Source organism: Callionymus lyra, chromosome 1, assembly GCF_982586985.1.
Source record: "Callionymus lyra chromosome 1, fCalLyr1.hap1.1, whole genome shotgun sequence".
Lineage (NCBI taxonomy): Eukaryota > Metazoa > Chordata > Actinopteri > Syngnathiformes > Callionymidae > Callionymus > Callionymus lyra.
Window position 1 is genome coordinate 23,390,376 of NC_141818.1, and position 21,469 is coordinate 23,411,844.

Genomic DNA, 21,469 nt, shown 5'->3' on the forward strand with positions numbered 1-21,469 from the left:
TAATTTTTTAATCATATTAGATAAATGCCAATATTTACAAAGCTTTTAATCCATACTTTTTACATATCTCAAGTTGTATTTAAATCCAATTTATACATTGTTTAATAAAATTTTGATTTATAATCTAAATATTGTCCTAAAAAACGAAGGAAAATAGAGTGTATGTTCTTCTTACCTGATGGCGGACATGTCCGTATTTTGAAGACAACTTTATTGAAAAGTTATATTACAAAACAACAACGAACGGGGAGTTTATGAAAATGTGAACTTCAGTGATCAAGTTGGGTTAAATCACTTTGTGAGCTTATATAGTAACGTTTTTGCTACAAAGGCACTATTAATAGATAAAAGTAACATTTGTCAGACAGAAATAATTTATATCAAGTGCGTGCATTTATGACCTAGTTTCCTACATGTGTAGTTATACATGTAGCTGTTAAGTTTCATTTGTGAGACAGAAAATGGACCCGAGGTAGTGTATTTGGCAGAAAGCGAACTTTAATTTGCATTCGTATTTGGTTTGCCCGTATTATTTCTATAGATCCCTTTGTCAGTACAACTTTGAAAAGTGATAAAAGGGTGTAATTCCGGTCTTAGTCTTTGCAATGATCTTTAATGGTTAATACATTGTCATATGGCAAATTTATTCTACAACAAAATAAGACAAGATACCTACAAAAATAAATTCATTATATTTTTAGAGTACCATCTGAAATTTTTCAATAAATCACACCATTGTACACTTCTATTGTGGTATAATTTGCTTAGCCTGCACACAAAATACTTTTTGTAATGATTCACATATTGGTTCAAAAATCATTCAACTTTATAACCAAGGCAATCCCTGCAACTGATTTTAGGTCTAATTAGATATATTCCTTCAAATTCTACAGATGTCACTCATTGTCTTCTATGTCTTTTGGTGAGAAACCATAACTAATATGTACACGTGGGTCAGATTGAGGTAGGCAAGTTTTAGAATAATATTTCTACCCTTAGATAAAAGTGTGGAAGAGCGTGTTATGATGGATTTTGTAATTTTCAGTATCCTTTAGGAAAGCATCATTCTTACCGATTTGATTAATTACTTATAATACAACATGCAGGAATAATATGAAACTTGTTAAGAACTCTTGAGTTTTGTGACATGAAATTGTCCATGTTAGTTTCAAAACAAGTCTCCTCCCTATTGACTTATTTGTATTTGATTAGAAACCAAAATGGGTATTATATTTTTTCTTAGTTAAGGACTGGTTTGTTTAAATTGGAACCTGCCTAGCACATGCCTGAGGGATCCATTTTATTTGACAATCTTTGTAGTGCCATCCTAACAAAGAGTGGCAGCTTGCTCTGCAGGGCTTTCTTCATCTTATCTTCTTTTGTGGCTTTTCGATACAGTGTATAACATTCTCAGAGAGGCAGGTATGCAACTAGAACAGCTTGTCCAACTTGTTTTGCACCTGTTGGCTGGTTGGTCTGCCCGGAAAGTTGTAATATCGGCCATTGGATCTAATAGTCTTTGGTTTACTTGATCAAGTTAGACGTATGTCCGTGGTCCAAGTATCTGTTTGCTGGGTAAATATTTGGACTGATCTTGGTTTTTCTCAACTTGCTCCACACATAACTATCACTTCTTGAGAAAAATCAAAATCCTCTACTTCTTTTTTTTTGTTCGTCCACTTTTGGTGCCCTTTTATTGATGCATTGGTCAATCAAAAGATCAAAATAAAGCTGCCGTTTTAAAAGGCTGATTTAAAAATCTAAAAATAGAGTGTTTGACTTTTCTTTGTTTTATTGTGCGCAGCTGCTGCTTGTCTGTCTTGCGGTCAATCAAGTCTGTAAGTGTCAAAAAGCAAGTCTTCTGATAATCTCTTCTTTCTTTCAATAAAACAACTGTTGCTATTGAAACACAGCATAACGTCGACATAGACAATCCAAATCTGTCGAAATCAAGAACTTTTAGCTGCTTTGCAGTCGACTCTTCTCCATCTCTATCCAGTGTGCAATCAGCTGTGCTTCCATCTTTCTGGCTTGGATAACAGACTCTGGGTCAGCATCATTAGATCCTCTGCAAGATCAATCAGTGAAAGTCAGAACACTTCACCAACTATAAAGACCAATTAATATGATATATGGACCTTAAATCCAGGTGATGGGCACCCTCACTGATGTTGATGGCAACTAGAGATGAGCTGAACGACTTCCGCACCTGAAGAGCAGCATCTTTGCTATTAAGATATTCAAATATAGATTCCAAGGTTTGAACGCACCCCTCCATTAGCCCACGGGTCCAGATCTCCGTTGGAGAAGATGATGTTGCTAGCGGTTGAGATAGCTACAGAGAAGCAGTAAGTGCACTCAATAGATTGCATATGGGCTCTTTCAAATGTCTTTACTCACAATCTCCCCAGAACTGAATCCTGAGCCAGTCTGGTCTTGGAAGCACCTTCCAGCGATTGAAGCAGTAGAGCCGTCGCTCATTCTCGGTAAAGGTCATGACAGGAAACATGTCAGTCTGATTGTTGCTCTCGTAGCAAAGGTTGACCTCTGTGCAGGCCTGGACACCAACAAAAATACCATATTTTTATAAGATCAAAAAATCCATTCCAGGTAACTTGAGTCACCTTCGGTTTCCAACACTGGGACATGTGCATTTGTATCAACAACATCATTTAACTATTGTTAAAATGTTCACAATGTCAAAACAATACCTGGTAGTCCCAGGCCAGGCTGTCAGAACCCAGTCCACATCCGGTGGGATCAGCACACTCCACATACAGACTGTACAAGTCCAAACACGGGAGGTCACCAGTGGAGTTGTAGACCAGAGCTGGAGAAATATAAAGTTTGTCTAAGTATCTTTAGGTCTAATTAATGCACAACAACAAAAAAATTAAGTATATAGGGACAACTCCCACAGAGATTTAAACTTGCTAGAGGATGCCACATCAACATCACTGAGCCAAAAACCAAGATTGTTGCTGTGGAGCTACTGTAGAGGCTGCCATTCTCTTACAGCGCCTTTGAGGACTTCAAAATGCTGGTCATAAAAGTGGTTAGAGATAGTTGTAATATGGTTCTTGGTAAGGAGTCTGTCAAGTGCATCTTTAAAACACAAGTTCTAGTCATTCACGGAACAATACGATGTAGCTACAAGAAATAAGATTAATGTGTTGCATTTAAACTATGGTTTATGTTCTTTTAATTATGATATTGTGACAGTTGAAATGTCTATCAAACAAAGCGTTTCATTTTCTTTCGTCTTGACTTCTATTGTGTGCATTTTAAATATGACCGCATCATGTTTAAAAACACTTGTTATAATTTTAGGCGACCATTGGTAACAAACAAATGGCAATCGTAAGTTTGTCTTTTATGTAGTACAATCTTGAATCCTGCCCCTTTTTTGTCACAATTCATCCTCACATTCTGACATTTTGTGATATTGCAGAAAAATTCCCTTTTTGAGATATTTTTGAATTATCTTTTTACATTTACAATTTTCTGCCATATACATAAATACATATTTTTCCAAGACATCATTGACATTCTAGTGAACAGTGCCCATTACACCGAACATTTATTTGGTGACAGAATAAATAAGCTGCTTTGTGCCTTAACTTGAAATTATTGATTGTTTTCATCAGAAAACATACAAACCTGAGGTGTGCCCAAGATTGACCAGCAGGTCTGGTCCACTCTGCATCAATTCACAGGCTACCTGAACCGAAAGATAACAATTAATGTTGTGATAGCAGTAATAAGATTACAAACGTCTGAAATATAGTTAAACTAATCAAACAGTATTTTTTGTTCAATTCAAAATGAGTTTCTCTTCAGACAACATTACCTAGAGCCACAACTCCTAAATGCTGAACGACAGGTGAAAAATCAACATAAACCAAGAATAAACACAATCCAATCATTCATTAATTAATTTCCTACTGCTTATTCCATTTTAAGGTTTTCCCTTTATTATAGGCAGACTCGGCGGCATGGGCGGGCATTGGGGGGACCGTGCACGCCCCCAGGGTCAGCCGTGCCCGCCCTGGTAGGATGGTATTTTTTTTTTCCGCAAGAGTGGTCAACCCTCTGCCCTGTCGAACGAGTCCAAAGAGCTGTTACGTCAATTACAGGTGATACATGTTGTAGCTCAGCTCTTTAGTTATTTCCATGTGAGAACACACAACAACGCTAACAGCAATCCGGGATTCAAAATATGTTCGTTTATTATCTCTCAACACACATCCATCAATGTCAAGAGAACAGCACACCTAAGTGGTCATTAGGTTCCACTACAGTTATTGTTATCATTTGACATTATTGGTTACAGTTGCTTATAGAGTCAGTCATTGGTTTTGGTTTTCAGGATGAACATCCGTAATACCCTGACAAGAAAAAGTAACAATAAGAGCGAGCAGGAAGCAGCGCCATCCATGTCTACTGAAAACACAAGCACTGAAGTCAACCTGAACACTGGAGTGAACATTCAAACTGAAGCTAAAGCCTTGACTTGAACTCACCAAGACACCCGTCTTGGACTTGGGCTCGGTGAAAGTTCAGTACTGTTTTTATTGTACCTTTTAAAAACAAGGCTCCTGTAGAATGACTAAATAGCCTATATTGTCATGATGGTCATTTGGTGCCCTTTAAAAAGACATATTTTTCAGCAACTGGGCTTCATCAAGTAGTCAAACAGATCACACATCACACCTAACATGATTTTGTTTAATGAGATGACAACTTATATGATGTTCAATCCAGTGTTCAGGTTGACTTCAGTGCTTATGTTTTAGTAGAAGTGAAGCTGTGGTGCTTTAGTTTAATAGTGACACAGCACTACACTTTGTTGTTGGTTGTTAGTTGTTTTTTTTTAGCTTTTGTCTATCACTTTTTAGTAATGGGAGAATTTTTTCTCTGTACTGTGCGATTAGTCCCAGAGCCATTGTTCCATTTGGGTTTAAAAGTTTGCCCCCCTGAAAAAATGTAATGCCCCCCCTTAAATGTTTTTCTGCAGCCGGGTCTGGTTATAGGGTTGTACCTTGACTGGACGGGCTGGCATGTTGCCCATGAAATGAGTACTGTAAGGATAGTCCAGCATGGCCATCATGGTGAAGGCATTCCTAAGCAGGCCGTTCAGCTGGTGGATGTCCTGAGAAGACGATGGAGGTTTGCATAAAGACAGCTTAGACTGGATCTGGTGGTAATCTTAAAAAAACAAAGATGGAGTCAAAAATGCTCATATATTGATACATACACAGCTGCTCGCACATATAGACATCACAGTTGTGAACCCTCCTCAGCTACATTAGCTCATAAGCAACTAGCACGGCAAGACAATGCTTTAAACGATCCTTTCACTAGTGTACTTGCTGATCTTGTGTTATGATGTTAGTCACTCAATGTACACACATCACACTATTAGAGTGCACAAAAGGTAATCGTATGTCTGTGAAATTGCTATACCTATACATAATCTTAATGATGAAGGAGAGAGTGGGGAGGCAGCCAAACAGAACCTCAGCAGGGGGTGAAAGATGCATTTTTCATATTTTGAAAACATTCAAATATATAATATTGGACCGACCTTGTTTCACAGCCAAATCTTGGAGTTGATTGAAGGCACCTCTGACAGCGTCATGGCATTTTGGAGAAACATCCTCAAAATCCTTTTGAATAGAAATCAGGTTTCATGACAGTTTTTTATAATACTGTAAGACACATCCAGAAATGTACATGATCTAAATGATCAAATTAAATCAGTTGAACAAGTATATTATAGTATCAAAGTCAACACAATTGAAAATGAATGTTCTAAAAAAGAAATTACAAGTAATATTAAAGAGTGGAAAAGGCAAATTCAGTTTCCTTTGAATTTTAATTTTGTTGATATGTGGAATTAAATAAGAATGATTTTATTTAACTTCTGCAAATAAAAAATGTATGCAAGATGTATAATTGGATCAATCTTTAAAAGCCATGATGCTGATCTATATAACCGTCTTATTTTGCATGCTGAATAAATGTACAAGAAGATACTATTCTAGAATCCACTCTTTAAATTCAAATGTGGACAAATACATTTGAATAGGACGCCAAATGGGATTAAGACATCTGGAAGGCAGTACCCATACAGAAAAGAACCCTGCTTTTAACAAGTTCAACGCACCTTGGTGACATCTTTGAAGAACTGCGTGGAGTCACCCAGTCCAGCTGTTGACAGAACAGGAGCACTAGCAGCGAGCGCTCCTGCCACCAGATTTGGGTACTTAAGTCTCATGTATGCAGAAAGCATCCCTCCATAACTACAGACGATGGGAGAAATATAGACACTGGGTTAGAAAAGGAGGCTAGGAAAGTGTTTTACGTTCAACTCCTTATATCTGTCGGTGTGACAGTGTATTTTACAAACAGACTACTAAACAGAAAATAATGTTTTCTTGGTAAAAGACAACATTTACAGACAGACATAGACCTGATATTGTTCTGTGACAAAATGTTTTTGATTTGCAAAACCACTACCGAGTATCTCTTTTGCTACAAAGACAGAGGGAGGAGTTGAGTGAGGATCTCAGGCACAAGTTACCTGCCACCAAACACGATGACTGGACAGCTAGACGCTCCCAGCTGCTGCTTCAGCTCACTGATCATCACAGCATAGTCAGCCAGAGCCTGCTCGACTGTAAGCAGGCTAATCTGAGGGATTTGGAATGAGTCCTTGCCAAAAGGCAGAGACTTGCCATAGTATCTCTGATAAAAGGAAGCACAAAAAATGTTAGTGTCTTATCTCCTGTTAAGAGTGAAAGTGAACAGTAACTATAGAGTCTATATTATATTGGACATCCTGACATGTTTGTAAATAGTCCTAAATTCTCTCTTACATGTTCAGCAAAAATAACCAGAGCCTCCAACTCAGTGGCCAACTCTGAGATGAATCCAGAGTTCAAAGCAAATTCCCAAATGTCTCCCTCATTTCCAGTGTAGAAGAAGATCGGGCCTGAGCCCCTCTTCCAATGTTCATCTGTTGAGATAAGAAAAAAAGTACAAGCCATCATAAAAATAAATCACAGAACTCGCAGGTAAACCTACCACTGACTAAATATCGCTGGCTGAAGGTTCCATTCCCCAAAGCATTGAAGTTAAAGTGATCCAGGATCTGGGTGAAATACTTCTCTGAGAACTGCACCTTTGGCTTGATAAGCTTAGTATTTCCTGACTGAAAGAATGTGTAAAAGAATGTATTAAATAAAACGTGTGGCATTTCTAGTATTTTTGATTGTGCAGAATCAACACTTATTTGTGGTAATTGTGTAATGTGTAGATTTACGGTAATTTCTCTAAAATATTATAATTTAAAGAGCTCAAATCTTCAACCTTTGATGATCTGTCTGGTTATGGATCTTCTACTCTTTGACATGGCTGAGTTGAATTGTGTATTTAAATATATTCTCTGTTCAATACCATACCGTTGACTCTACTAACTAGAAACTCTTGATCTTCATGACTTGAACGAATAAAAGTAAATCATTCTATCAAAACTATGGTTTGTTTAAAGCTAGTAAAATATGGGTCAAATATTAACTATATGTGACTATGTACACAGTAATGTTTGGCAGGGAATTGTTTGAGGAGCTTAATGTTTCTAATGTCTAAAAGGAGGAACATTCAACATAAAAGAAAGAAAAATAACACTTACCTGCAGATATTTATGTGGTAGAGCTTGCAACAAGTCCATAAACACCACCACAGATGTGAGGCTTAGAAGAAACGTTATCTTGAACATATTCGTTTAGGGAAAACGCTACTTGGGGAAACTTCTGCTATTTTGCCTCTTGATCGTCTCTGCGCATGCGTGCAGTTTGCAAGTCAGGTGACTTGTGCGATGTCGCTGAATGATTACGTCATTTAATAGTGATACTATGGCGTTTGTTTGAAAACGTTACTATAGTTACTTATATATGGGACTATTATTGTTGCCAAAGCTCTGTAAATGCGAGATCATATATGAATACATGTATACGCCCCATACAAAAACACAGCAATTATTTTGAGATGCCGAAAAGAAATGTAGGTATTTGAAGACAGCTTTGTTCAAAAGATGTATCGCTATAAAAAAAAAAAAAAATGAGGCTCTTCATATAAATTACATTCTTATATGAAGTAAAATGTACAAACAATTGTAACTTTGTATCTTAACTTTTGATGTGTAATTGTTTCATTTATAAATAAACGTGTTTATGTTTGATATGTGTGTTGGCCAGATTGACCCCCAGTAGGTTAGGGTGTTTTAAATTGTCATCAGCTTTCTTTATCCATGCATATTAAAGCACCTATCCAAAGTTGGTTTCATTTGCAGATTTTCCAAGCCAAGTAGCTCTTACTGGCGTCAAAGCCAAGTAGTTTAATATCCCATTTTTTCCCAGATAAGGCCTGAAGTCTTTTCCCACTTGGACATCCATCCTGAGTGGAATCTAGGGTACAGCCTTTATAGCCTTCTCTCGATGTGGAGGAGCAGCAGGTCTACTTTGAGTCTCTCCTGAATGATTAATTCCCTGACTTTATCTCTAAGAGTCAAGATTTTTTGGCAAAGCTCATTCCGGCCAATTGTATTTCTTTTTCTGAAAAATCCAAACCTGAGATGAAAGTATGAATATAGATTGACCAGTAAAAACAGGGCTTTGTCTTTTGGCTCAGCATTTGGAGGTCATACCTGGATTCCTAGTTCTTCATATTTATTTTCTTCAGTGTTGATATATTAATTCCAAACATTTCATTTTAAGGATGTTTATGTTGTTTTATACATGTAAGTAAGTAAGTAAGTAAGTAATTTATATTTATAGAACGCTTGTCTAGACCAGGGTCACAAAGCACTTAAACAATCCAAAAAAAAATACTCAAAAAATATATACTAAAAAGATCAAGATAACACAGAGAAAAACACAGGTGTCCCAGAAAATTAGGGAAAAGCCTGCACTAATAATACAGTGTTAAGATGATTTTGAAGGCGTCAGTAGACATCATCAAACACAGAGAGAGAGGAAGATCGTTCCAAAGCTTAGGAGCAACAGCCTGGAAGGATTTCTCTCCTCTGGTCCGGAAGCATCTGTGAGGAACCATTGGTAGATTCTGATCCACAGACCTCAGAGCCCGAGCTGGAGTTTAAGGCTGGATCAGATCAGTGATGTCATGTGTTTCTGAAGACAACTTTAAACGTAATAAACTGAATAACAGCACCACTGCTTAAAATGGATAAATATTTACACAAAAAAAGTTTTATAACATAATTATTTTACTAGAAAACGAGACAGCAGACTACATTTTCTTATCATAGATAATATTCCATAAGGAAGGGAATTAACTACAGAGAGTTTCTGAATAATCTCCATTTCAGCTTGTCTAGCTCATTTTTATTTTGTTTTGATACCAGACACTTGCAAGATAATGATTCCATTTTTTAAGCTCACGATTATATTTAAAGCTACAGAGAAAGACTTAATTTATACTAGTCATCTTAGTGATACAAATAGGCTTTTTCTCAATTAAAAAAAAGAGTTTGTCTTGGCTGACGTCACACTTCCGCGGTCACATAATAAGCGCAGAACAACGTGATATGACCCTGTTGAGTTGCCGTATAAAATGATACTATATTGTCCTTCGCGCATGTGCGCGCATGCGTGCTAGGTCGTGCGGACTTTGTGGCTCGTGTTTTGTCTGTTGTCAGTCACTAGTATCGTCACCACCTCTAGTTTGAACCGTTTCATGTGTTCGATCCGTGACAGATCGAAGCTCTTCGGTCACCATGAGGACGGTGTTGATGGTCGCAGAGAAACCCTCGCTCGCTCAGTCTATCGCTAAGATTCTCTCCAAAGGTAACATTCTGCTCCTCTTGTCCCTTGTTTCATTGTAATGGCTGCGCTTGCAACAAAGCATTTATCAAAAAAATTGTTTTGTTTTCAATAATTTGTGAGTGAAAATAGCATGGATGTATACAGTGCTTAACATGTATCACATAAACATCTAGATCAGACCTGGGCAAAGTGCGGCCCGGGGGCCACATGCGGCCCATTGACTGTATTTATGTGGCCCTTGTAATGTCAAAGTATGATCATGTATAAATGGTTCTAATTCATTATAAAGTGATTTTTGTATTTATTATTCATTTACAACACTTATTTACCTTTTCCCTCCTTTTTGTGTATACTTTTTTGAGTATATATTAATCCCTCAAAATATTTAAAGTTAGTTGAAGAAATGTTTTGAAAAAAACTCGTACAAGAATATAATTGCAGCTTATTAAGCTTAATAAATGTAACGGCCTAATGACGCTTGTCCTTTTTTTTAGGGATTTTCTCGTCTTTCTTTTTCTCAACGGCCCCTTAGAACATTCACAGAATTTAATGTGGCCCTTGAAGAAATTTAATTGCCCACCCCTGATCTAGATGTACATATACTTTATTGATTTCCAAGAGAAATTCACAATGTACGCATAATGCTAAACAAAAAGCTTTACAAAAGATAAAAGAGTGATACGAAGATGAACTTGGATCTTGTGTTTTATTTAATTTTTTTCAACATTTCCCGGTGTTAAGAGTGTGTTTTCTTAGCTGTGCCTGGAGATGGCGCATATACAAGCAATAGTTATTAACTCGAAATCTAGGGAGTAGCTCGCGGTAGGAAAACAATTGGGATTCTTCTTCAGCACAGGCATCCTCAGGGCCACAGGGATGGTCTCCACACCGAACGAGGTGTCCAGTCCTCTGCAGTTGTGGCTGGTGTGGCAGCTGGCCTCATGGATCACTTGGGGGATGCGGTTCAAGTCGATGTTCTCTCTGATGGAGAAAAAAAAAAAAAGATTTAGGTCTGTCCCATAAAGCACCTCATTTCCAAAACGGGCCATCAAAGAGCAATCTAAAAGACAACAAATCCCATATGTGTAAGTAAGTAAGTCATTTTTTTGTATAGCGCTTTTCCAGACCAGGGTCACAAAGCGCCTAAACAATCAAAACAATATTCAATAAAGTATATACTTTAAAGGTCAAGGTAAAACTGATAACACAACAGGAGTTCCAGAAAATCAAGGAAAAGCCTGAACAAATAAAAACGTCTTAAGATGTTTCTTGAAGGAGTCAGTAGATCCATCAAACACAAAGAGAGAGGAAGATCGTTCCAAAGCTTAGGAGCAACAGCCTGGAAGGATTTCTCTCCTCTGGTCCTGAACCGTGTGCGTGGAACCATGAGTAGATTCTGATCCACAGACCTCGGAGCCCGTGCTGGGGTGTAAGGCTGGATCAGATCACTGATGTAAGGAGGAGCCTGACCATGAATAGCTCTGAAGTAAGAACCAGAATTTTAAAGTTGATCCTGAAAGAAACTGGAAGCCAGTGAAGAGTTTTAAGGATCGGAGAAATGTGAGTTCTTCTACTTGAGCAGTTCAGAATTATCCCTTGCAGAGTTCTCTATCAACTGCAGGCGAGAGAGCTCCTTCTTGTTAAGACATGAAAATAAACTGTTGCAGTAGTCCAGGCAAGAAGACACGAACGCATGGATTACAAGCTCTAGATCATGTTGTGACAACATTTTCCTAAGTTTAGAGATTTTTCTCAGTTGAAGGAAACAGTTTCTGGTCAGTTTTCTACAGTGTTTCACTAGAGACATGTCTTTGTCAAATACAACACCCAGGTGTGCCAAAAAGAATACAGATTTATTCAAATGAACCCTCCCATTGACGAGTTTTAAAAAGTGTTACTTACATGTAGGTCCAGGTAGCAATGCTGCGCTCGTTGATGTGGCTGGGAAGGTTGACTAGTTGACTGTAGTAGTCATGCAAGCTGTAAGTACAGAAGGAGTCGTCCACACACTGGTTGCCCAGGGGCATGGCCAGGCACTGGTGGAGGACCAGTAGACCAAAGATGCATACACGGAGGAGCTAGACACACAACAAAGTTTGTTTTGGTATCAAAGCTGCATTGATAAAGATGAAAAATATATATATTTCAATCAGTCTTTGGCCAAAATCAAGCCTTACCTGGACATGTTCCATGTCTTGCTTCAAAATCTCTAACTGTTCACAGGACAGTAGAGTGCAAAACTCGAGGCTTTATACCCAAAGCATGATGACATATTCACCCCACAGTCTACAATCCTGTCTGTCCTGGTTCATTTAGTGTTCAACCTTGAGCAGGTAATTGTATTCAAAAGCGGATGTCACTTTAAAGCACTTAACTGAATCATCGCGGAAGCATTGTTTGACGTCTCATGGGGTCATGTGGTCGTAACAACCTTGTGCATCTTTGCATCAGATTAGTTAAATCAGATGACATTTATTATATTTAAAATATGTTGCCTCAAAAGGAACATCAATTATTTTATGTTCAAAGTTGCAGTTAGAATAAAAGGTAGAAAGTTGTAATGTCTTCCCTGTTCAAAATGAATCCACAAAAGCTTAACCAGGGTTTTCACATTTGTTTACTGAAACACTGGCTCCGTGCAGTCACAGAAGTTGTTCAGATAAGGACAACACCACTGGGCTGCAACAAACAATTTAATTGAACATTGTTTTTGTGTTTCTACCTTGGTAATTAGGTTCTTGTACAAGTAGAAAGGGACTGAATGGAGCCTGCTCAGTTCATGACTACAATGGCAGCTTCCAAGGCCAAATGGTCCGTTACAAGATGACCTCTGTTTGTGGACACGTGATGAGTCTTGACTTCATTGGTAAGAAAATGAGTATCATTTTTTGTTTCTCTATGTTGTTCAATTGTAAAGTGAATAACTCAAACACGGATGAAAATATGTCATAGAAACTTTCATGGTTTGTTTGAAGTGGGCCAGCAGTGATTTGATTTTGGCGCTGCTCTGTAGTGTTGTCATTCTATGGCATATATGGCTTCTAAGTGCCTTCTAAGTGACTTGGAAAAGCACAGGATACAAACGAATCAAAAATGGAAAAAATAATTCATGGATTCTCTTTCAGGCATGGTCCTCTGTTGTGTGTGTGCATTCTGTCTTGACTGTAAAATACTGTATTCAAAAAGGTGAAATATAAAAAAAAGTTCATACTTCATAGCTCCTTAGCAGCATTTTGTGCTGTATTCTAGTTGAAGATGTAAAACATTTTTGTACGCTGACCTGTAAGAATGTAAGAAACTGAATCAAGGTGGTTGTGTGATGGTCAGTTCTTCAAACCTTGATGAAAATAATGTTTGTTTTATCAAGGTAAATACAACAACTGGGATAAGGTGGACCCTGCAGAGCTTTTCGTTCAAGCCCCAACGGAGAAAAAAGAAGCCAATCCTAAACTCAACATGGTTAAATTCCTACAGGTAATGACATGCATTAATTACACTTGAAATGTGCTTATCATAGTCTTTAACAGCACATTTTACCATGTTTATTTTATGTTTGTGCATTTATTTATTTTTTTCAGGTTGAAGGCAAGGGCTGTGATTATGTAGTGTTATGGTTGGACTGCGACAAAGAAGGCGAAAACATCTGCTTTGAGGTGAAAGACAAGGATAAATGTTGGTCAAATTTAAAGCAGAAGTGTTCAATGGACTCGATTGTGTCAGTATTTTCAGGAAAATGATTAATGATGATAATAATAGTTGTACTTCTTTAACTGTATATTCTTCCAATAACAACTGTTGTAAGGTGATAATGACCTTGACTGTCTTTTAGGTCCTTGATGCCGTCGAGCCAGTGATGAACCAAGGCGGTGGTGTCGCACAAAGGATCTATCGGGCCAAGTTCAGCTCTATTACTGATACTGACATCTGGAATGCTATGAATTCCCTTGGCTGTCCCAATAAAAATGAGGCTCTTTCTGTGGATGCAAGACAGGAGCTGGATCTACGTATAGGCTGTGCCTTTACACGGTACTTGCTTCTTTTGTTACGTCCATATTTGTGTGTCATTCATTCTATGGTTCTGTTTATTGTCATCAAAACGGACTATGTATGTTAGTTTGTTATTTATACATAGGGACTAATTAGGTTAGGTTAGGTAGAACTTTATTAAGCAAAATATTAAATCCATTCTGTAACATTTCCACCTCCAGTTTACGATTTTTCTTTCTCATACTTGTTAAAAAACTCTAACAACCTGACTTGTTTATCATTTTCAGATTCCAAACAAAATATTTCCAAGGAAAATATGGAAATCTTGACTCGTCATTGATTTCATTTGGACCATGCCAAACCCCAACACTAGGCTTCTGTGTGGAGCGTCACGATAAGATCCAGTCGTTCAAATCTGAGACATACTGGGTCCTTCAAGCGAAGGTACTCTCTGAGAATCCATGCCTATTTATTTACAAACTTCACAATGTTTATATGTGGTGTTCACAGTACTTTATGTTTTTATGCACAGGTTTGTAAAGGAAAGGAGTTTTCCTTAATGCTAAACTGGAACAGACATAGGGTGTTTGACAGGGATGTGGGTCAGATGTTTGTCAACCTCACAAAGACCTGCGACGAAGCAAAGGTAAGACCGGTCACAATAGTAAGGTTTTTGCTTTTGCCAACTAGTATTTGGTCAGTTTACAATGATAAACTATCAAATGTATGGTTGTCCTTTCAGGAAATTCTTTTTTAATCGAACTAGAAAAACATTATTATTCCCTAACAGGAAATATATTTTCATATGATACTTTTGAAGAAGGATGAAATGAGGACAAGTAGCTCTATCTCTAAGCTACAACAGCAACTGTGTTTGTACATTTTACATAACACTCGGCTATAGTATAGCCTGAAAGCAACAGGCAAGAAAAAGTTCCTTGTTTGGCCCTGGTGTTATTAAATGGTCTGTCGGACAACCAATGCTTACAAACTAAACAAAGTCATATATTTTCGGATTGTCTTGTAACTGCTGTTTCAAAAAAAGCATCGATTTAAACTTTATTTTTCTCTGATTGTGACAGGTTGATTCGGTCACTAAGAAAGAGAAATCCAAACAAAGGCCACAGGCCTTAAACACAGTTGAGTTGTTAAGAGTTGCCAGCTCTGCTCTAGGCAAGTACTTGTTTGGGATATTTCTAACTTGTCATACTTGGTTCCTATGAATATTAAGGATCTCATTTTATACTAGAGTTGAAGAGACATGCATTTCAAACATACTTTGAAGGGATTGCTTAAGAATATTTTCTTTATTAAATTATAAATGCATGTTTTATTCAATTTCAGGCATTGGTCCACAGCACACCATGCAGATAGCAGAGCGTCTTTACACTCAAGGCTACATCAGCTATCCACGTACGGAGACGACTCATTATCCCACGAACTTCGACCTGAAAGGAACACTAAAACAGCAAAGCAACCATCCTGTTTGGGGACAAGAGGTTCACACTAAAGACTTGCACACATACAATTTATATAAAGACAGTCAATAGTATCATTGTGATATGCAGGACTGTGATTCAAATCTGTATTCTTTTTTAGGTAAATATTCTTCTTTCAACCGGCATGAATCCGCCCAGAAAGGGAAGCGATGCTGGAGACCATCCACCCATCACTCCCATGCGTGCAGCCACAGAAGCAGAACTTGGTATATCATTATTCACACTGTACCAAAAAACCTTAATACTTTTATAACCTCATTATCTGTTTAAAAATAAATAAATAAACTTTTCTTCATGCAGAAGTAGGGATTTTATTTACTGCAAAAAAAAGAAGCGTGTTTTGTATTTTAGTACAAACAAATTCAACCAAATGTGATTGTGTTACATGAATTTCTTTGAAACTGTCATTAACATAGCTACATTCTAAATTCTTAATTTGTGGAATAAAACTTTTTATTAAGAATCTTATTTACCATCCAAGATGTTGTCAATTGTCTGGGACATACTTCACATTTGTGAATATTTATTTGTAATAATAATCCTAAATGTATTTAATATACTAGGATCCGACAGCTGGCAGGTCTATGAGTACATTACAAGACATTTCATTGCCACCGTCAGCCCGGACTGCAAGTACCTGCAGACGACCATCAGCTTCATTCTTGGTGGTGAGGGATTCACCTGTGAGGGAAAAACTCTCATATCAGCAGGTAATCATGTTGTTTTTGGCTCATGTTGTTGTGTGTGTCTGTGTAAGCTTCTTTTTTTATTGATTGTGAAGTGATGAGAGTTGTATTTTATTTCATGGCTTCACTAGGATGTTTTTAATGACGGAGTAGACGCCACACAGAAGTGTAACTGCACCATCATTGTCACATGAATGTTTCTCCAGATCACAGTCGGTCAGAAAACACAAAGTGGATAAATCTTTAATTTTCGCTTCATCTGGAAGATTACAGAAGACTCCTTATGACCTTAAATCCCCAAAATTCAAGTAAGACAGAAGCATGTCTTGATCTTTTAAGACCAACACTTAATTAGCATCTCAGTGACTACTTAGGTCTGTGGATCAGAATCTACTGATGGTTCCTCGCACACGGTTCAGGACCAGAGGAGAGAAATCCTTCCAGGCTGTTGCTCCTAAGCTTTGGAACAATCTTCCTCTCTCTTCGCGCTTGATGGAGTCTACTGACTCCTTCAAGAAACACCTTAAGACGTTTCTATTTGTTCAGGCTTTTCCTTGATTTTCTGGAACTCCTGTTGTGTTTTCAGTTTTATCTATTTGAGGTTGTTCACCTTGACTCAGAGACGACAAAGGGATACTAAAAACGCATTTGTTCGACTGACCATTCTGATGCTACTACAACGTCTACAAAATCTATTTAAAAATGGGAACAATAGTTTGAAATGAAAAGTGTTTCTTCAGTGCTTAATCACATATTTAAACCTTTAAATAAAATATTTAATGAAATTGAAATATGTTGTTAAGATTGTAAGAGGTTGGTCTACTTGGCTGGATGATCCTGTTGAGCACAAACTTGAGAGGCAGTTATGGGAAAAGCATGAGATGTGACACGGATGGTATTGGTCTCAAGATTGAAAAATACCTTTAACACAAGCAGTCAATCATTTAGTCGCCTTGAATGTGTTTATTTTCACTGGGTCACTGGAAAATATTTCAAGAGTCAATGTTTTCTCCCATAGGTTACACAGCTTTAATGCCATGGCAGGGCATCCCTGAAGAAGAAGCCTTGCCTGAGTGTCAGCGGGGAGACAGTTTTTCAGTGGATGAAATCAAACTTGTGGAGAAGCACACCAACCCACCCGACTACTTGACTGAAGCTGAGCTCATCACTCTTATGGAGAGGCATGGAATTGGTACTGCTCACTTGGCTTTCATTCTAAACAGGATCCAACATAGCTGGTCCCCGTACTGTCTCTAAAATAATCTGTATAAGTTTTAAGATTGAAAAAAAACAACTTACTTTCACACTTCAGTGTGTAAATATAAATTGTGTTGTCAAAATATCTTGCCATTTTAAACCAAAACGTATGACTTTACTACTATTACTATAGGTACTGATGCAAGCATCCCTGTCCACATGAACAACATCTGCCAAAGAAACTATGTGACTGTAGAGAGTGGACGCAAGCTGAAGCCGACAAACCTGGGAATTGTTCTGGTCCATGGATACTACAAAATAGGTAAGTAGACTTTCATTATCCAAAATTAAGATATTATGATTAAAGTTTTATTGTTTAACAGCACAAGATATAAAACATTTCCGATAGATTAAGACAAATTATCAAGTGATTAAATGATGTCAGTAATTGCAGTAAGAAAGCAGAGGTTGACTGTTAAACTGTCATCATTTTTTAAGCTGAGACAAATGAAGACAAAAGCAGGTTGTCAGAACATGACACGGCAAATTAGTATTAACTGTTTTATTACACTCGACAAGTATCGATGAGCTGATAAAGCGAGACGTACTGTACTTTTTGTGTGTGTGTGTGTGTGTGTGTGTGTGTGTGTGTGTGTGTGTGTGTGTGTGTGTGTGTGTGTGTGTGTGTGTGTGTGTGTGTGTGTGTGTGTGTGTGTGTGTGTGTGTGTGTGTGTGTGTGTGTGTGTGTGTGTGTGTGTGTGTGTGTGTGTGTGTGTACAGATGCAGAGCTTGTGCTACCAACCATTCGCAGTGCTGTTGAGAAACAACTCAACCTCATTGCAGCAGGAAAAGCCAACTTCCATCAGGTCCTCCAGCATGCACTGGACATCTTTAGGAGGAAGTTTCACTATTTTGTGGATTCTATCTCTGGTAAGATTCCTCAATTACTTGCTAAGCAAATATCAAGTACTACCTTATTTTTGTTTTTACGTTTTTGTCAATGTTCGGTATTCCACACACCTTGGGTTATAAATGTAATTTTTATGGCTGATCTTGAATGGTTTTATATATGGATTTATTTGTTTCATAATCCTACTTTTAATGAAGGTTGTATGCAAGTCAATTATGTTTTGTATGTTTCACATGCAGGCATGGATGAGTTGATGGAAGTGTCCTTCTCTCCGATCGCTGAATCTGGGAAGCCATTATCCCGCTGTGGAAAGTGCCACCGCTTCATGAAATACATACAGGTGAGCCTACAAATCTGAGCTGGTGGGGAAGGTTTAGACCTTCATGTTATTGCTAAAAATCAAATGTATAGAAATAGAGGAATAATGGACTTTACACAGCCATAGTTTTTTAGACCAAGAATTCCTAGCAATTCTCCTCTTTACTCGTTAATGTAGGCCAAGCCAAGCAGACTTCATTGCTCCCACTGCGATGAGACTTACAGCCTTCCCTCCAATGGAGCCATCAAACTGTATAAGGAGCTCCGCTGTCCTCTGGATGACTTTGAGTTGGTGTTATGGACTTCCGGAGCCAGAGGCAAGACCTACCCTCTCTGTCCCTACTGCTTCAGCAATCCACCATTCCGTGACATGAAGAAAGGTAAGCAAGTTTAAAAAAAAAAAAAGAATAAATAATAACCCTAACCCCCATAGTAATGATTGTGATGTGTAATCATTCATGTTTATTGATATTGCTTCATGTGTCTCAAGCGACCATGTTTCACCAACTTACATTTACAGGGTTCCTGCAGATCATAAAATGCATTCATGAATCTATAAATGAGGCCTTAATTGTAATTAATGTGTCTTGGATTTCATTTTCAAAAAGTCTTGATAATGTGAACACATGAGTAACCTAATTTGTTTGTATTAAATCTCAGTTTGATAACATTTATGTATTCATATTTAAAAAAAAATAATTTGCCGATGGTCTATAAAAATCCAAAATTGAAATTAAGATGAAAAACATAGATTATATTACATTATAGATTGACACACAATCACAATAGCGACACTATCAGATCCAACAGTTGAATGTAAATTTGATGAGTCTGTCCGTCCAATGGTGTTTATAATGTTAAACAATAGGGTAAAATTTCCCCTAAACCAATGCATTATTGTGGTCCTTTTTGGTTGTTTTTAAATTCATGGGGATTGCGGAGTTGGTCTCTACAGTTTCCTTCCAGTAATAGATCGAGCCATCTTCATCAGTGATCTAGAGAGAATTAAAAATAATGTATAACACGTTTATTTTCGTTTGTTTGTCTTCTGTCTCAGGTGTTGGATGCAATGAGTGCACCCATCCCTCCTGCCACCATTCCCTTAACGCTCTGGGAATCGGGCAGTGTGTGGAATGTGAGAATGGTGTGTTGGTGCTCGATCCAATATCTGGGCCAAAGTGGAAGATGGCTTGCAATAAATGCAATGTGGTGGTTCACTTCTTCAAGGATGCTCATAGAGTTCAGGTGAGTCCGTCTAGAAAGTTTAAAATAAAACATTATTTTTCTTATATTCATGCTACAGTCCCAAATACTGATTAATGTATTGTTTCAAAGGCTAAAATATGTCAATATACTCATGCAGAGAAATATTATTCCTTAAGAAGTTAACAAAACAAATGATAGTTGCATAAAATAGTTGTTTATGTTGTTAAAATGTCATTTACTTTGTTCTAAAAAAGTGATTCGTTTTGCTCTTCATCTTAGATTGCGACGGAAAGCTGCGACACTTGTGATGCAGCTCTGGTTGCGGTTGACTTCAATAAGAGCCACAGTCCACTCCCTACTGGACAAACGCAGTACACTGGCTGTGTCTTCTGTGATCAAGTCTTCAGGGATTTTGTGGAGCTTAAGCACGCCACCATGAGGCACCCGTCGCATCGTGGAGGTGCACCCAGACGAGGACGTGGAAGAGGGCGCTATGGAAATCCTAAAAAACCGAAAGATAAAATGGCAGCATTGGCAGCATATTTTGTGTAGTCGGTGTGTTTTGCATGTAGATATTGTGTATAAAAATTCGAATGTTAGGTTGAACATTTTGTTTTTTTTTGGAAATTAAAACATCCACAACTGTGTCACAGTTTACAATTTCATATTTAGTTCTTGTTACACGCATACTGCTCAAATTCTATCTTTTTTTTAATAACTTTTATGTTTTTAGGAATTCAGATCCTGCTCATCATAATCATGCAGCTTAACATGTGGCGCAAAAAAACCTTGAACGTTGATTATGTTAACTCTCTTGAAAGTTAAACCTTAAAGGTGAAACATTAGTGAGCAGTACTGGAGTAGACCGTCTGTAAAACCTTGCAATACATATTGACAGGATGAAGGGAACAAAAGGACTTTTGCTGGTTTTGTATTTTATCATCTAATTTACAATGATAAATGTTAGTTATTTAGATACGCTGATGGAACTGAATTTTATGAAATTCGATGAATTCTTTTTGTTATGAACAGCTGCAAAAATGATGCTTGTTGATGTTTATAGAAATGTAATTTACATACGTCTTTTTTTCAATAAACATTCTAAAATAATTTCGGTTGCATTAGCATTATTAAACAAGTGCCTTAATTTATGATGTTGCATCTTCATAAAAATATTTTATTGAAACCATTAATAAACTTCATTGATTTCAACGGTCTAGTTTAATTTATATTTAAAGGTGCCGCCCTTTACCTTGATGTTTTCTTATCACAGCCAAGATGTTCACTCAAAGTTATTGGTGCAGGATATGCTATAACTTTTCTTTTGAATTACTATTAGATGGGACATAAAAACTATTTATGATGACAAATATTGTTGGACAGAGAAACCCCTGATGAATCTGTTCTCTTCATGAAACTCTACTGGACTGAGAAGAATGGTACTGGAAGCTTCAAATAACGAATAGTATAAAGGTGAGTTGGTGGCTATTGTTGAAGCCAGCTAAGAAAAAAGAGCACATGACCAATATTAGCAGGAGACCTCAATGGCTGTTACACTATGAGAATGAAAAGAAAATCGGAAAAACCAGACTATCTGGTTCACGTGGTGACATCATTTCAGCCTACAGTGGTAGTGTTTCAATGGCCCAAAAGAATGAAATTGGACAAATTATCTGAGACTCTCCATTTACATCGAAATGTAGAATTGTTGCTAAACTATGTTCCAGCATATTGAGTTTTTATTATTCTTCCTAAAACCAGGCATCTAGATAGAGATCAAGTTCTTATTTACAATTGCGACCGAGCATAATCCATAAG

At 37.4% G+C, this 21,469-nt stretch overlaps 3 protein-coding genes across 3 annotated transcripts; 1 reads left to right on the forward strand and 2 right to left on the reverse strand.

Annotated features, from left to right (window-relative positions):
- Window positions 1-476: 476 nt before the first annotated feature.
- On the reverse strand, window positions 477-7,830 carry dpp7 (dipeptidyl-peptidase 7). Its single transcript, XM_087797782.1, has 13 exons — window positions 7,697-7,830; window positions 7,090-7,216; window positions 6,882-7,021; window positions 6,587-6,750; window positions 6,170-6,305; window positions 5,588-5,669; window positions 5,042-5,208; window positions 3,661-3,721; window positions 2,712-2,830; window positions 2,401-2,557; window positions 2,271-2,335; window positions 2,139-2,209; window positions 477-2,068 (listed from the first exon to the last, which is right to left on the reverse strand). Exons 1-13 carry the CDS (start codon window positions 7,781-7,783, stop codon window positions 1,960-1,962), a joined length of 1,485 nt encoding a protein of 494 aa, XP_087653908.1. The 5' UTR covers window positions 7,784-7,830; the 3' UTR covers window positions 477-1,959.
- Window positions 7,831-9,694: 1,864 nt separating this feature from the next.
- top3b (DNA topoisomerase III beta) lies at window positions 9,695-20,762 on the forward strand. The gene is made up of 18 exons (XM_087797792.1): window positions 9,695-9,869; window positions 12,583-12,714; window positions 13,216-13,322; window positions 13,427-13,501; window positions 13,678-13,874; window positions 14,123-14,279; window positions 14,368-14,481; window positions 14,918-15,008; window positions 15,180-15,334; window positions 15,435-15,540; window positions 15,898-16,044; window positions 17,039-17,212; window positions 17,411-17,539; window positions 17,998-18,147; window positions 18,367-18,467; window positions 18,624-18,825; window positions 19,503-19,690; window positions 19,931-20,762. The coding sequence occupies exons 1-18, from the start codon at window positions 9,800-9,802 to the stop codon at window positions 20,201-20,203; spliced, it is 2,568 nt and encodes an 855-aa protein (XP_087653918.1). The 5' UTR covers window positions 9,695-9,799; the 3' UTR covers window positions 20,204-20,762.
- LOC148088571 (uncharacterized) lies at window positions 10,536-12,570 on the reverse strand. Its single transcript, XM_087797804.1, has 3 exons — window positions 12,026-12,570; window positions 11,751-11,926; window positions 10,536-10,829 (listed from the first exon to the last, which is right to left on the reverse strand). The coding sequence occupies exons 1-3, from the start codon at window positions 12,038-12,040 to the stop codon at window positions 10,601-10,603; spliced, it is 420 nt and encodes a 139-aa protein (XP_087653930.1). The 5' UTR covers window positions 12,041-12,570; the 3' UTR covers window positions 10,536-10,600.
- Window positions 20,763-21,469: the final 707 nt, after the last annotated feature.